Genomic DNA, 13,935 nt, shown 5'->3' with positions numbered 1-13,935 from the left:
TATCCGTAAATGGATTTGTATGTATAGCCACCTTTCTTGTGGATCATCCTGTCCTGTGGTTACCGGATGATGGGACAAAGCAGAAATTTTGAAATGAGCACAGCACGAAATGTCAATAATCTATGAATTATTTCATTTATTGTTATTTCCAGGTCTTTTCGTTGCATTCACTTACAACAAGAAACAACCACCAGCGTTTGGTGCAGCACCTGCATTTTTGTGCATTCTTCTTTCTTTCCTTGGTCTTTCGTTCCATCATATTCCTAAAAACTTATCCAATTACAACATATTAACCGCTAATGCATCTTTCTTTTATCAAATCTCAAGGACATGATCTAATCATGAGGGTAGTATTTTATCATGGTGTCGGATCCCACGTTTTTATGGATTCCTTCTTTGTTACTGGGGTCGACCCCAAAGCCATAATGTCTCAAAACGAGGAGGCCATATAGAAGTTTTGTATTACTTTGTCTCAAACTTCGTGAAGAACTCCATTCTATCTCTCCCTCGTTACGAAAAAAAAAGTGGGGTTGTGCCCCAGTTGTACACTCCCTTCGTTCTATGAACCCTTGTTGATTCTGAACTTCGTTCGTGAAGGAATCAAACGTTTGACGGGCCAACCCTTTTTTATGTGTCGCTTTACCCTGAAAGGAAAATGAGGTTAGCTCCTCTGGGTGCTAGGCGCTCCCGTGGTTCGCGAGAAGGAAAAAGAAGGACTCATCCTTTGTTGCATCTGGCACGAGATGATAAAGAGAGAGCTTTGTCTATCGATGAACAGCGGATTGACGGAGCTCTTGGCATTGCGTTGTTTTTCTCTCCTTTCCTATCAGCGAGTTCCGATCCTTTTGTTCGAAATTTCTTCGTTCGTACCGAATCGCTTGCAGAATCAAATCCTGTTCCACAAGATCCTATATCAGCTATACATCCTCCTTGCATTTATGCTGGAGACGTCGCCAGTGCTATGGGATTTGGATTATGTAGATCAAAAATGATAAATGGGATTGTGGCACTCCACTCGCCGCCAATGCGGAAGGATGCCGCCGAAAAGAAGGGAGTGTTGCTTCGCTCTGCTAGATGCGTCGGATCCCGTATAACAAGCGAGCTTTTTACCAAAAAATTTAAACATGTGGTCGCAAAATGCTATCCAGCTCTCTTTTTGGCGGCGCTTTTTCGCCTTCTCTTCGCTCTGGACAGGAGCGCTAGTGTACACGGGAGGGGGGGGAGCAAGCGAAGCATGTCGTTCGTAATGAACAAAAAGATACCATTACTTTGCCTCTTTGTTTGAGCGCCTGCGCGAACACAGTGGTATCTGACTAGGACCATGAATAGATTCGAATTTGGATCTTGACATGTCGGTGGTTTTTAATCGCGGGCATCATGCTAGGAAGTTTGTGGGCTCATCATGAATTAGGTCGGGGTGGCTGGTGGTTTCGGGATCCCGTAGGAGATGCTTCTTTTATGCCTTGGGTATTAGCCACAGCTCGTATTCATTCCGTAATTCTACCCCTTCTTCATTATTTTCTTGCTCTTAAAAAAATGAAGAAAGACTTGTTTGTTGTAAATCGCCGGTTGGGTTTACCAACCAAGAAAGACATGGGAAAAAAACCAAAGATATCAGACTAAGATGGATAGAAAAAAGGTGGCATGATCTCAATCGAGAGTCATTTCCCTTAGTGACTCTAGAATGGAATCAACCAGATCTTCACTTATTTATGTTTTTTTTTCATTTAAGTAATAAAGCCTTCTTGCTACTAACCCGCACCTACTCATAAGCATCTTACCCGTGGGAACTGAACCCTCTAAAAGACCCATTCATTCACGACGACCTCCCACTCACTGGATTGAATGGACTTACCGCTCGCACTGATTGGATTGCTCCTTGCTTTCAAGAGTTTGATCAGCTTTCTACTAGATATTTCATTATTAAACAGATTGGCTATCAAGCGTCCTACTACTTTGCCTCCTTTGCTTCGAAGGAATGCTTGCTACCGTTAGCCTTATCGAACTCTCTCAAAGAAAGACTTTCCTACTGGCACTATGCTTCAGACACGTTTTCTATAGTTCGCGAATAAGGACATGGCTTCATCTAGGTCCAGCTATGATGATAGACTCTCCAAGATTTGCACGGACTGGACCTACTTTCCATATATAAATAAAAATTCTTTCGCCTTTCTCCTTGAAGCTCTTCCCGAAATACTTATATATAAAAAAAAAAAGAATAGCCATTTTTTTGGAATATGACTCTATTAATTCCCTCACCTTCTCAAATGAAACTGATGAAAGAGGAGTTGTCACAGCTTCTCCTTCGGATCACTTACTCAGCTTTACAAAGCTCCCCATGGTCGCCTTCGATACCATTCCAATTAGTGATTCTTATACTCTGACTTCCCCATAGCCACTTGCTTATGACCTTTCGACTCTCGCTAAACTAAATAAGAGAATTTCACATTCACCCTTCACTTCTCGTACCAGATAGGCTCTTGGACTTAGAGCTCACAAATGCGCTATTTGAGTGAACGAATGCGCTGTTGACATGAGATAATGAGTTGTTTGACTTTTTATGCTGAAGTCGGAGAAGAAGAGGTAGCGGTTCGTGCTTGAGTTGAATCACTTGACTTTGGTCCTATCTTTATATTAAGTCGTAGATCCCCTTAAATAAAAAGGAAATGACATAGGTGTACCTTACCACTGCTGTATAAAGTCTTGAAAACTGGCTCACATGGAAGCCCGAAAAAGGTAAGGGTCAATGCAACTGTAGGGAAACATTTTCTTGCAGTCACATGTACCAGGCCCTTACCAGCTTGAAAATGAACTTTCTTAAATTGGCTTTGCAACTACAACTTTCATTAGAACTAGATGGTTGGGAATTGACACTTACACTCCAAAGGCTTACCTTTTTTATGCTATTGGAGGGGCCTAGATCTTCAAGCCTTAATGTTAATGGAAAGATTCATTCCTAAATTTTTCTATTGCCCCTGGTACTCTAACAGGTTGGGGGGTATTGGATAGCTCTTTAGCAAAGGATCTTAGATAGGTTGGTTCTATACTAGACTACTATAAGGGATATTTTCTGACTCTACTATTGTATTGCATAAAAACCATATGATAGTGTTACTCCCTCCATATTGTGGAAGAAAGCATATTCAACAAAAAATAGTCGTCTTCTTAGTGCTTATCTCTTTTCAGTAGAACATAAAGATATCCTATATTAGGCCATAAGAAACTGCGTCTTATGGTCCGGTCCATAGTTAGACCTTCCACAATCCTTTCGTGAAGATCCTAGTATACTAGAATGTAGGCCTTTAGCTCCTTATCATTAATTCTTACGCTTTCATTTAAGGTCATTATAAAATGCCAGGCCAACCCTTGAAAAGACATATGCAAACCCATAGACATAGACAAGCTGGAGTGACAGGCATAGGACTACCAAAATCTCACTTTTATATAAAAAGGGGGATCCCTAAATGCCTATTGGATTGGATGACAGACAGGGACCATATTCGATTGCCTTGCATAGAACCAACCCCCAAAAAGGTCACTAGAAATGGCTGGAATGAATTGTTTTCAAACTTCTTGCCCTAGAATTTTTTCTTACTTATTGAATCTACAGAGCTAAGAAAATATATTCTTTCCTTTCTTTCATTGGCTTACTTGCTGGATCAATTGCATTTCCCCTATCCCGCCGCTTGCGGGAAAGACTTCCGCTATAGGGATAGGTAGGTCTCCTATCTGGTAATAAGAAAGAATCTATATGTACGTACTGGAGGAAAGAAAAGAGCTTGCAATGCGGGCTACTCTATTGGATCCTATTCGTTGGCTGGGCTGGAAATGGTTGCCTCACTGCGTGGAATCCTACCATCGAAGCAAACTAGCCTGGCCCAACATGTAAACTTTCTCCAAGAAATGGGCTTACCCTATGATTTTCGGCTGACAAAAAGAGGTAAAGATTAAAACATTCCTTATTTGGTTTGGCATGCCTATATCTTTGCCTTTTGATTTCTATCTTTCTCTCAGAATCAGAAAGCTTGCTTCGCTTCCCAAGAGATTTAGGGAAAAGGGCCTTGTCGGCCACCGCTTGCTGACGACGGAACGCATCATCAATTAAAGGGTCCTTGCATTGGACTTAGTTGGAAAGGTAGGTGGTCGGCATGTCCCTGTCTCCAACAAGTGTGTGATCCACTGATTCACTGAGTGACTCTTTCTTGCCGCGGCAGTTCCTATCTCTTAAATCCCTTTCTGACTTCCTCCCTCGAGAAGGGACTGCCTTCTGATGGAACCACTTGGAGAAGATTGATGTTCTTCAAGTTGAACCATGCTAAGTCCCTTTCTTCTCTTGAGGTTAGACACTCCAATGATGAAGAAACACCTTTGAAGAAGCTCCAATGGTGAAGAAGCACTAAGGAGTGCTCGGTTACTCCTTGAAGAAGTAGAAGATGGAGGCTCCAAGGCACAAAGGTGGAAACCTTTGTGAAGGAACTAGGGAGAACTTGTTCTCCACGGTTTTGAGACTTTGAGAAGAGAGAATTCTTTTAGAAATTCTGATTTCATTCATCCAAAGTGAGGGAAAATGAAAGGTTTACAAATTTATAGAAGTAGGTAGCTTATGGAGCAAGCTAACCTTAACCATAGTTCAAGTGAACCATGGTTTGGTTGGCTTGACCATCCAAGCTAGTTAAGAGGCTTGTGGAGCAAGCTTCTCACTTAGCTTGCTTGGGAAGCAAGCTAGGAGAAGCTTGTAGCACAAGCTTCTCAACTTTGAGAAAGGATAAGCAATTTGGCCAAGACAAAGAGCTAGGCAAAGGTGGGCGGCCAAGGTCCTATTTTGCTCACTTTGATTAGGAGCAAAATGAGTCCAATATGTAAAATTTTTCCTAGGCCCAATTCTGGCCCAATTACTAGTCACACCCTCAAGCATTGCTAAATGCCACCCCACTTCTACTACTGAAAAAATAGAAAATGAGCGTATCAATAAAAGAGGTTAAATGGAGTCAAACTCTCCAAGTAACCCACCCTAGAATCAATATGTAATGACTAATAAAAGAAACTAAAGTGCCTCACAAATACAAAGGCAAAAATAAGCCTATACAAGAGAACTATGTACAAGATATTTACAACATATGAAAAAGGTCTTCAAAATCATCTCATTCCTCTTGGTTCTTTTAATGTATCTCCTCTTGGATTCCTTGGCCTTGGCCATAGTCTATCACCTTCCAAGGCGGACTCCATGTGTATCGCGTAGAGCACGTACTATAACATGCATTTCACCACCATTGAAGCTATTATTGATGATTTGATTCAGAAAAAAAAAAATTGATCCAGCACCTGGCTCAAGCAACGGGGGGACTAGAACTCCGTTTTAGGTGCGTAACGTTAAAAATCGATTTTCCAATATTTGATGGTTGCGATGTGTTGTAGTGGATCTTTAAGGCTGAGAAATTATTTAATTATTATAATACACCGGATGATCAGAGATTAACCATTGCGTCTATTCACTTATAAAGAGGTGGTTCCATGGTTTCAAATGATGTCTCGGACTGCTCCTTTTATGTTGTGGATTGGTTTGACCAGAGCTCTTGAGCTCGAATTTTGACCTTCACCCTATGAATGTCCAAGATCAGATTTGTTTAAGCTCATGCAAACAGGCTCTGTGCAGGAGTATTATGTTCAGTTTACGAAGTTAGCCAATCAAGTTCAAGGTGTTACAACAGAGGCGTTACTGGACTGTTTTATTGGTGGCTTAAAAATTGACATTCATCGTGATGTGGTGGCTCAAAGTCCTACTACCTTGATGAGATCCATGTCCTTAGCAAAGTTGTATGAAGAAAAGTATTCATATAAGCCCAAACACTATAGCCCCTCCCCTTTCTATAAAACACAAAATACCAATGCTTTGTCGCCTCCATCACAAACTGTGAAATCTACTAGCCTTCCTCCACTGCTTCCTACACCAACTAATTCCGATTTAAAACCTTCCAATGTTAAGCGTTTGCACCAGCTGAGATTCAACTTTGAAGAGAGAAGGGATTATGTTTTACTTGTGATGAGAAATTCTCACATGTTCATAAATGTCCCAATAAGCAGTACATATTTTTGCAAGTGGTTAAGGGTGAGAATGTTATGGTTGAACCTGAATAAATACATTCGGGTGAACAATTGGATATTGCAAATGCTTTGGACCACCATTTATCTTTCAATGATTTGAAAGGATCCTTGGGTGTGGGCACAATGAGATTTAAAGGATCTTTAAATGGCATGATCATACAAATTCTACTTGGTAGTGGAAGCTCTAATAATTTTCTCCAACCAAGATTGGCTCACTGCCTTAAATTTCCTATTGAACCAGTTTATAATTTTCAAGTTTTGGTAGGCAATGGTAGCTCTTTAATTGCTAAAGGGTTAGTTAACAACTTGCAAGTTTGTATGCAGGGTCATGCACTACAATTTTTAGCCTATCTTTTGCCTGTTGCTGGTGTGGATTTAGTCTTGGGAGCGGCTTGGTTAGCTACTCTTGGTCCACACATCTCGGACTATAGCACACTGACATTGAAATTCTACTTGGGCACAAATTTTATCACGTAACATGGTGAAAAAACAAGGATAGCCTATCCTGCCCAGTTCAATCAATTGTGTAGAATGTACAACACTCATGCTATTGCTGAGTTGTTCACATTACAAGTTGAACCCCCAGTTTGCTCACAGGATAATTGGTTGGATTTACCTGTGACTATGGAGCCTGAAGTAGCCATTTTGTTGCACACATATAAAATAGTATTTGCTATTCCTAAGGGTCTTCCTCCCACAAGATCTCAAAATCATGCAATTCCAATGATGCATGGTACGAGTCCTGTCAAAGTGCGGCCTTATAGATATCCCCACAGTTAGAGGAGGGCCTGATTACACCGAGCACCAGTCCATTTTCTTCTCCAATTGTTTTGGTTAAGAAAAAAGATGGTACATGGAGATTTTGCACTGAATATCGAGCTTTGAATGCCATCAATGTTAACGATAGTTTTCCTATACCTACAGTGGATGAGCTACTTGATGAATTACATGGGGCATGTTTTTTCTCTAAATTGGATCTCAGGTCAGGTTACCATCAAATTCTTATGAAAGAAGAGGATAGACATAAAACTGCTTTTCAGACCCACCAAGGCCATTATGAATGGTTGGTTATGCCATTTGGATTGTCCAATGCACCTGCCACGTTTCAATGTTTAATGAATGATGATTTTAGTGGAGTCTTGAGGAAGTTTGTACTAGTTTTTTTATTATGATATCTTAGTATATAGCCCCGCTTGGCAATCGCATTTACAGCATCTGGAAATTGTTCTTCAATTACTGCTTAAGCATCAATTATATGCTAGAATTTCCAAGTGTTCTTTTGGAATGCAGAATATTGAGTATTTGGGCCATTCGGTTTCTGGATCTGGATCTGGGGTGTCCATGGATAAAGGGAAGTGATCCAAGCTGTATCCAGTCAAATTTAAAAACAATTAAATGCAGTACTAGGAAGTTGTCCTAGGTCATCACCCAAGGACCATTTTTATCTGTCAAAGGCTTAAATTAAACACGAAGGGGGGGGGTTTGGTTGTTCAGATTTTTCAGTTTATAACACAATAAAACGCAGATAACACAACAAGTAAAATAGATTGGCTCCTTGTTCGGATTGTAACTCTCTTATCCTTGGTTCACAATGAGATTACTCTATTAACCACTTAATCCTTGTTCCATCCGAGTTAACCGACTAAGCGTAGATTAACTCAAAGATTTCCTTACACGAATTAAGCAAACGTATACAACATCAACCTCTTCACAGATTAAGCAACTGTGGCATTGAGCACAGCCCACTAAGCATGGAAACGTTCATACAGAGGTTAAATGAAAAAGGGGCAAGTAGAACAAAGATATACAAACATACCCAACCTCAAACAGAGATTACAATCCATAACAAGAAGCCAACCCCAAGGATTTTAGCCTTCCATTAAAACAGAACAGAAACAGAAACGAAAATGCAAGGGAAGGAGAGAAGAGCAGAACGAAAATGGATAATATGTATTCTTCAATGCAAGGGTACAGATACAAAACGAAAATGCATACAAAAGGAGAGGAGACTAAAACGTGAACTGTAGCTATAGAGAGAAAAACGTTAAAACCAGCTAGAGAGAAAAAAACGTAAAAACAAAGAGAAGAGAGACAACAACGTGGTCACATCAAATTCTACTTTTAATGGCTGCCCTAAAACCCTAAATAAAACCTAGAAGAGTCAAAATGGGCCCCCAAGTCAGGTTTGACCCGAAAGTACAATAAAATAGAATACAAATTGAAATTAAATGCTGAGGTGGAAAATGGTGCAGCGGTGACATGGCAGATGACGTGGCAGATGACATGGCAGCTCCACTTGAAGTCCATAAATTAATTCCAAGCCCAGATAATTATTAAACTGCCCTGAAAATAAAAATTGAAATAATTAGATTCAAAAATTCAAATTAGTTAAAATATGAATTACCAGTCCAATTAAAGCCCAAATAGAAAACAGTGTAGAATATCAACAATTAAGCACAAATTAGAGATTAAAATAAGTACAAAAAGGTAAGAAAATAAGGGAAAATATTGACTCATCAAATTCCCCCACACTTAGCCTTTTGCACTCCTGGGCAAAATCAAAAAGCAGAGCAATGAACAATTCCAAAGACAGCAAAGAGAGTGACACAACAGGAAGAAATAGAAATAAGAATACACACAAGAAAACAAACAGATTTACACAATCCTCAATGAATCCTGGGAAAAGAAAAGGAGTAGACAACATCCAACACACAAAGAGTCAGAGAAACCAGATACTTATGGAAATCATCCAAGCATTTCTAAACATGGCAAGAAAATCAATCAGCTCAAGAGGTGAATCAAAAGCAACAGAACCTCACAAGATGCAATGTATCTCTCAAGTGTCTAGGCAACTGTATACTCAAAGCACTCATGAAAAACAAGCAACAGATAAACTTGGCAAGCCTCTAAAATCAACACCCAACACACAAGCACATAAGGATCAAAAGGTCTTTTTAGGGTTGTAATGAAGCCAAGGACAGGGTAAAGGATGATATATGGGATAAGTAATTACAAACCAGAGGAACCAGAGGGGCAATGGGGAATAAGTCAAGAATACGCACAAGAAACAAACCCAAAAACCTCTAATGACCTCTATGATAATCAATCCTCTTTCTATATTGCCTTAAACAACTTCTCTTTTTCGTTTTGTTTTGTTTTTTTTTCATTTTTTTTATGAACAGTACGTCGTGAACAGTACACACGAAAATTTGAAATGAGATAAGATAACATGCAGAGAAGTAAATTGTACAGCATAAGGAATCAACTAGCCAATATACATCATCCAATGAAACATACACACACCCCCACAGTTATTCAAAAACTTATTCCCAAAACAATTCCAAAGCTCCAAAACTCCCTAAGGTTAAGGTAATAATGGTTTTTCTCTTAAGGCTTGTAATGAGCTTCAAACAAAGAAGGGGAAATAGGCTCAGCAGGGGTTATCAGAGGAGTTAATTCAAGGTAGGCTTATTTGGCTAGAGGCTTATGAGAATCAAAATGCCTTAATCCTTTCCAAACATGCATGCGGACCAAGAAATATCAAACAAAGTCAAGCCAAGAATATTGTGCAAGCAATCAAGAGGCAAAATACACAAGAAAGAACAGAGAAGGGGTCAAAACCTCACACAGGGTAAATTTGTCACATTCAATTCAACCTCTCAAACCTCATAATCTACTTGCCAGGTAGAGAAAGACAGGGATTTCAATCCATATAACATCAAGTAACTCATATCCAAGAGTGAAGCAAGTGCCTACAAACTATCAAAACCTAGAAATCAAAGAGAAACATGCAAAACTGTACATAACAACTAAACATAAAACCTAAACCAAAAATAACAAATAAACCCTAAAAGCATATAACCAAGACAGTTCCCCCCCACACTTAAACTACACATTGTCCCAATGTGGCACAAACAGAAGATCAGAGCAATCAGAACAATCAACAGAATTGGACATGTGTAATAAAAGTAAAAAAGGAGAAGGGGGAAAGAAAACTCCCTAAGTCATGGAAGTGGGAGAGAAGCAAGGTCAAGCAGAGACATCTCCTCTACAACAACATCCAACAAAGATGGATTGCTGAGGAATGGCTTTAGCCGGTGCCCATTGACTTTAAAGCTCTTATCTGTGGATTCACTTTTGATCTCAACTGAACCATAAGGATAAACATTAGTAACAACAAAAGGTCCAATCCACTTTGATCGTAACTTACCACCCATCAGTCCGAGCCGAGAATTGTACAAGAGAACTTTCTGGCCAACCACGAAGTCCTTCCTAGCTATCAAGCTGTCATGGAACTTCTTGGTTTTCTCCTTGAAGAATTTTGAATTCTTGTAGGCTTCCAAGTGGATGTCATCAAGATCATTTAGTTGCAACCTCCTTTCCTCACCATCTTGATCAATGGAGAAGTTGCAGGTCTTCACAACCCAGTAGGCCCGATGCTCAATCTCAACAGGTAAATGACATGCCTTGCCAAAGACAACCCGATAAGGAGACATCCCTATGGGTGCTTTGTAGGCAGTCCTATGCGCCCAAAGAGCATCATCCAATCTGTTACTCCAATCTTTTCTATTGGGCTGGACAATCTTCTCTAAGATTCTCTTGATCTCCCTGTTTGAAATTTCAGCTTGCCCATTGGTTTGGGGGTGGTAGGGTGTAGAAATTTTGTGCACTACCCCATACTTCTTGAGCAAAGCCTGCATTGATCTGTTACAAAAATGGGTGCCTTGATCACTAACAATAGCTCTGGGTACTCCAAACCTGCAGAATATGTGAGATCTAAAAAAATCCACAACAACCCGAGCATCATTACTTCTGGTGGGTTTGGCTTCCACCCATTTTGAAACATAATCAACAGCTAAAAGAATGTAGGAAAAACCAAAAGAAACAGGAAAGGGACCCATGAAATCAATACCCCAGACATCAAACACCTCACAGAATAGCATGGGCTGCTGAGGCATCTGCTGTCTCCATGTAAGGGATCCTCCTGCTCGCTGACACTGCTCACAAGTGCTACAAATCTTCCACGCATCTTTGAAGATGGTGGGCCAATAGAAACCACAATCGAGCACCTTGCGAGCTATCCTCTGAATTCCTAGATGGCCACCTAGTGCAGAAGAGTGACAAAACTGCAGGACCGAATCGATCTCATAATCTGGTATGCATCTCCTAATCACCTGGTCACTGCACAACTTCCACAAATAGGGGTCATCCCAAATATAATGCTTAGCATCACTCTTAATTTTATCAATTTGAGCTCGTGATGCTAAGGGAGTAAAACCAGAAGCAACTAAAAAATTAACAATGTTTGCAAACCAAGGGGTGGTGGAAGAAACAGAAACAGAAGAAACAACCAACAAATTTTCATCAGGAAAATTATCCTGGATGGGCAAGATGTCAGCACTATCCTCAGCTCTTTCAATTCTACTGAGATGGTCTGCCACTAAATTATGAGCTCCACTCCTGTCCCGGATATCCAAATCAAACTCCTGGAGCCAGAGCATCCACCTGATCAATCTAGGCTTTGACTCAGCCTTTTTCAGTAGGTACTTCAGAGCTGCATGGTCAATATAGACAATAACACGAGAACCAAGCAAATAAGATCTAAATTTATCAAGAGCAAAAACAATGACAAGAAGCTCTTTCTCTGTGGTAGTGTAGTTTGCTTGGGCAGCGTCCAAAGTCCTGGAAGCATAATATATCACTCGAGGCAACTTGTCAACTCTCTGTGCCAGGACAGCTCCCAATGCATAATTGGATGCATCACACATCAGCTCGAATGGGACTGTCCAATCAGGTGCCTGAATGATTGGAGTGGTGGTGAGTGCTTCCTTGAGGCAGTCAAAAGCTTGTTTACACCTGTCATCAAAAACAAAATCAACATCTTTCAGCAGATTGGATAGCGGAAGGGCCTTCTTGCTGAATTCTTTGACGAAGCGCCTATAGAAACCTGCATGGCCAAGAAAAGATCGAACCTCTCGCATGCAAGAGGGGTAAGGCAATTGTGCAATAACAGATATCTTTGCATGGTCAACCTGAATGCCCCTACTAGAAATGATATGCCCTAAACCTATACCCTGCTCAACCATGAAATGACATTTCTCAAAATTAAGAACAAGGTTAGTCTCAATGCATCTATTAAGAACTCTATCCAAACTATCCAAACATGCATCAAAAGAGGATCCATAAATAGTAAAATCATCCATAAACACCTCTATGCAATTTTCAAGAAAGCCAGAAAAGATACTAAGCATGCACCGCTAGAAGGTACCAGGGACATTGCATAGGCCAAAGGGCATCCTCCTATAGGAAAAAGTGCCAAAAGGACAGGTGAATGTGGTTTTCTCTTGATCCTCAGGAGAAATATGGATTTGAAAATAACCAGAAAAACCATCAAGAAAGCAGTAGTGAGATTTACTTGTCAGACGCTCAAGCATCTGGTCAATGAAAGGCAGTGGAAAATGATATTTCCTAGTTGCTTGATTTAGCCTTCGGTAGTCAATGCAGACCCTCCAACTGTTTTGCACTCTAGTGGGAATGAGCTCATCCCTCTCATTTTTCACAACAGTGAGGCATGTCTTCTTGGGGACCACCTGGACCGGACTCACCCACTAACTATCTGATATAGGATAAATGATCCCAGCTTGAAGAAGCTTGGTCACCTCTTTCTTCACTACATCCAAAATGACAGGGTTGAGTCGCCTCTAGGGATGTCTGACTGGTTTAGCTCCATCCTCTAAGAGTATCCTATGCATGCAAGTGGATGGGCTGATACCAGGAATGTCTGCCAGGGTCCAACCGATGGCTTTCTTATGCTTTTTCAGAACGTGCAACAATTTCTCCTCTTGAACAGCATCAAGGGAGGTGGAAATGATCACTGGAAACTTCTCCTCATCCTCCAAGTAAGCGTACTTGAGGTTCTCTGGAAGAGGCTTCAACTCTGGTGTGGGTGCTGGCTGAACAGTAGAAGGAACTAAGGGTTCCACAGCATTTACCTTAACCTGCAAGTCAGATTCATATGTACTTCCTGAAACATGGTTAGTGCATTCTGACTCTAAAGAAATAATATCCAGAGGTACAGCACCCAAAACATCAGATACAAAATCAGATTTGTTTTTGGAACAGGAATCAAAGTCGGATACAGAAACAGATTCAAAATCAAACTCAGAAACATAATCAGATTCAGTGCATGCAAGAGAATTATATAGATCAGATAGAAAACAATGTTTCTAATCATGCAAAGAATAAAAATCAGAAGCATACTCATCAACAACATCATCAAGAATCTCAGCACGAAAAATAGAATGGTCTTCAAATGGATGTCTCATGGCATCAAGAATATTAAAATGGACAATACTATCACCAAATTCCATGGACAATGTACCAGCATACACATCAATCTTAGTTCGGGTTGTTTTCAAAAATGGTCTACCCAAAATGATTGGGGCAGAACCATGGGAGAATCCCTCCTCCATATCAAGCACATAGAAATCAGCAGGAAAAATCAGTTCACCGACCTGAACTAAGACATCCTCAATGAAACCTGTAGGGTGGGCGACACTTCTATTTGCCAATTGTATCACCACACCCGTAGGTTGCATAGGACCAAGAGACAGTGATTTAAAAATGGACAGAGGCATGACATTTATAGAAGCACCCAAATCAAGCATGGCATTCTCAAATTTGTTATTCCCAATAATACAAGGTATGCAGAAAGTACCTGGGTCCTTACATTTTTCAGGAATGTGAGGAACAGATTTACCTATCAAAGCAGACACATTTCTACCCATGTTGATTCTCTCATTTTCCTCTTATGAGTGCACAGCTCCTTAAGGA

General features: G+C 40.4%; 1 protein-coding gene across 1 annotated transcript; it reads right to left on the bottom strand.

Annotated features, from left to right (window-relative positions):
• Positions 1 to 156: 156 nt before the first annotated feature.
• LOC109795582 (uncharacterized) lies at positions 157 to 1,168 on the bottom strand. Its single transcript, XM_083072317.1, has one exon. The coding sequence runs from the start codon at positions 934 to 936 to the stop codon at positions 718 to 720; it is 219 nt and encodes a 72-aa protein (XP_082928443.1). The 5' UTR covers positions 937 to 1,168; the 3' UTR covers positions 157 to 717.
• Positions 1,169 to 13,935: the final 12,767 nt, after the last annotated feature.

Source organism: Cajanus cajan, chromosome 4 (genome assembly GCF_000230855.2).
Source record: "Cajanus cajan strain Asha chromosome 4, NIPB_CcT2T_4, whole genome shotgun sequence".
NCBI lineage: Eukaryota > Viridiplantae > Streptophyta > Magnoliopsida > Fabales > Fabaceae > Cajanus > Cajanus cajan.
This window is presented reverse-complemented; position numbering and strand designations above follow the sequence as displayed.

Excerpts from the sequence above, each read along its gene's own strand:
- LOC109795582 (XM_083072317.1), bottom strand. The coding sequence starts at position 936 with ATGCAAGGAGGATGTATAGCTGATATAGGATCTTGTGGAACAGGATTT.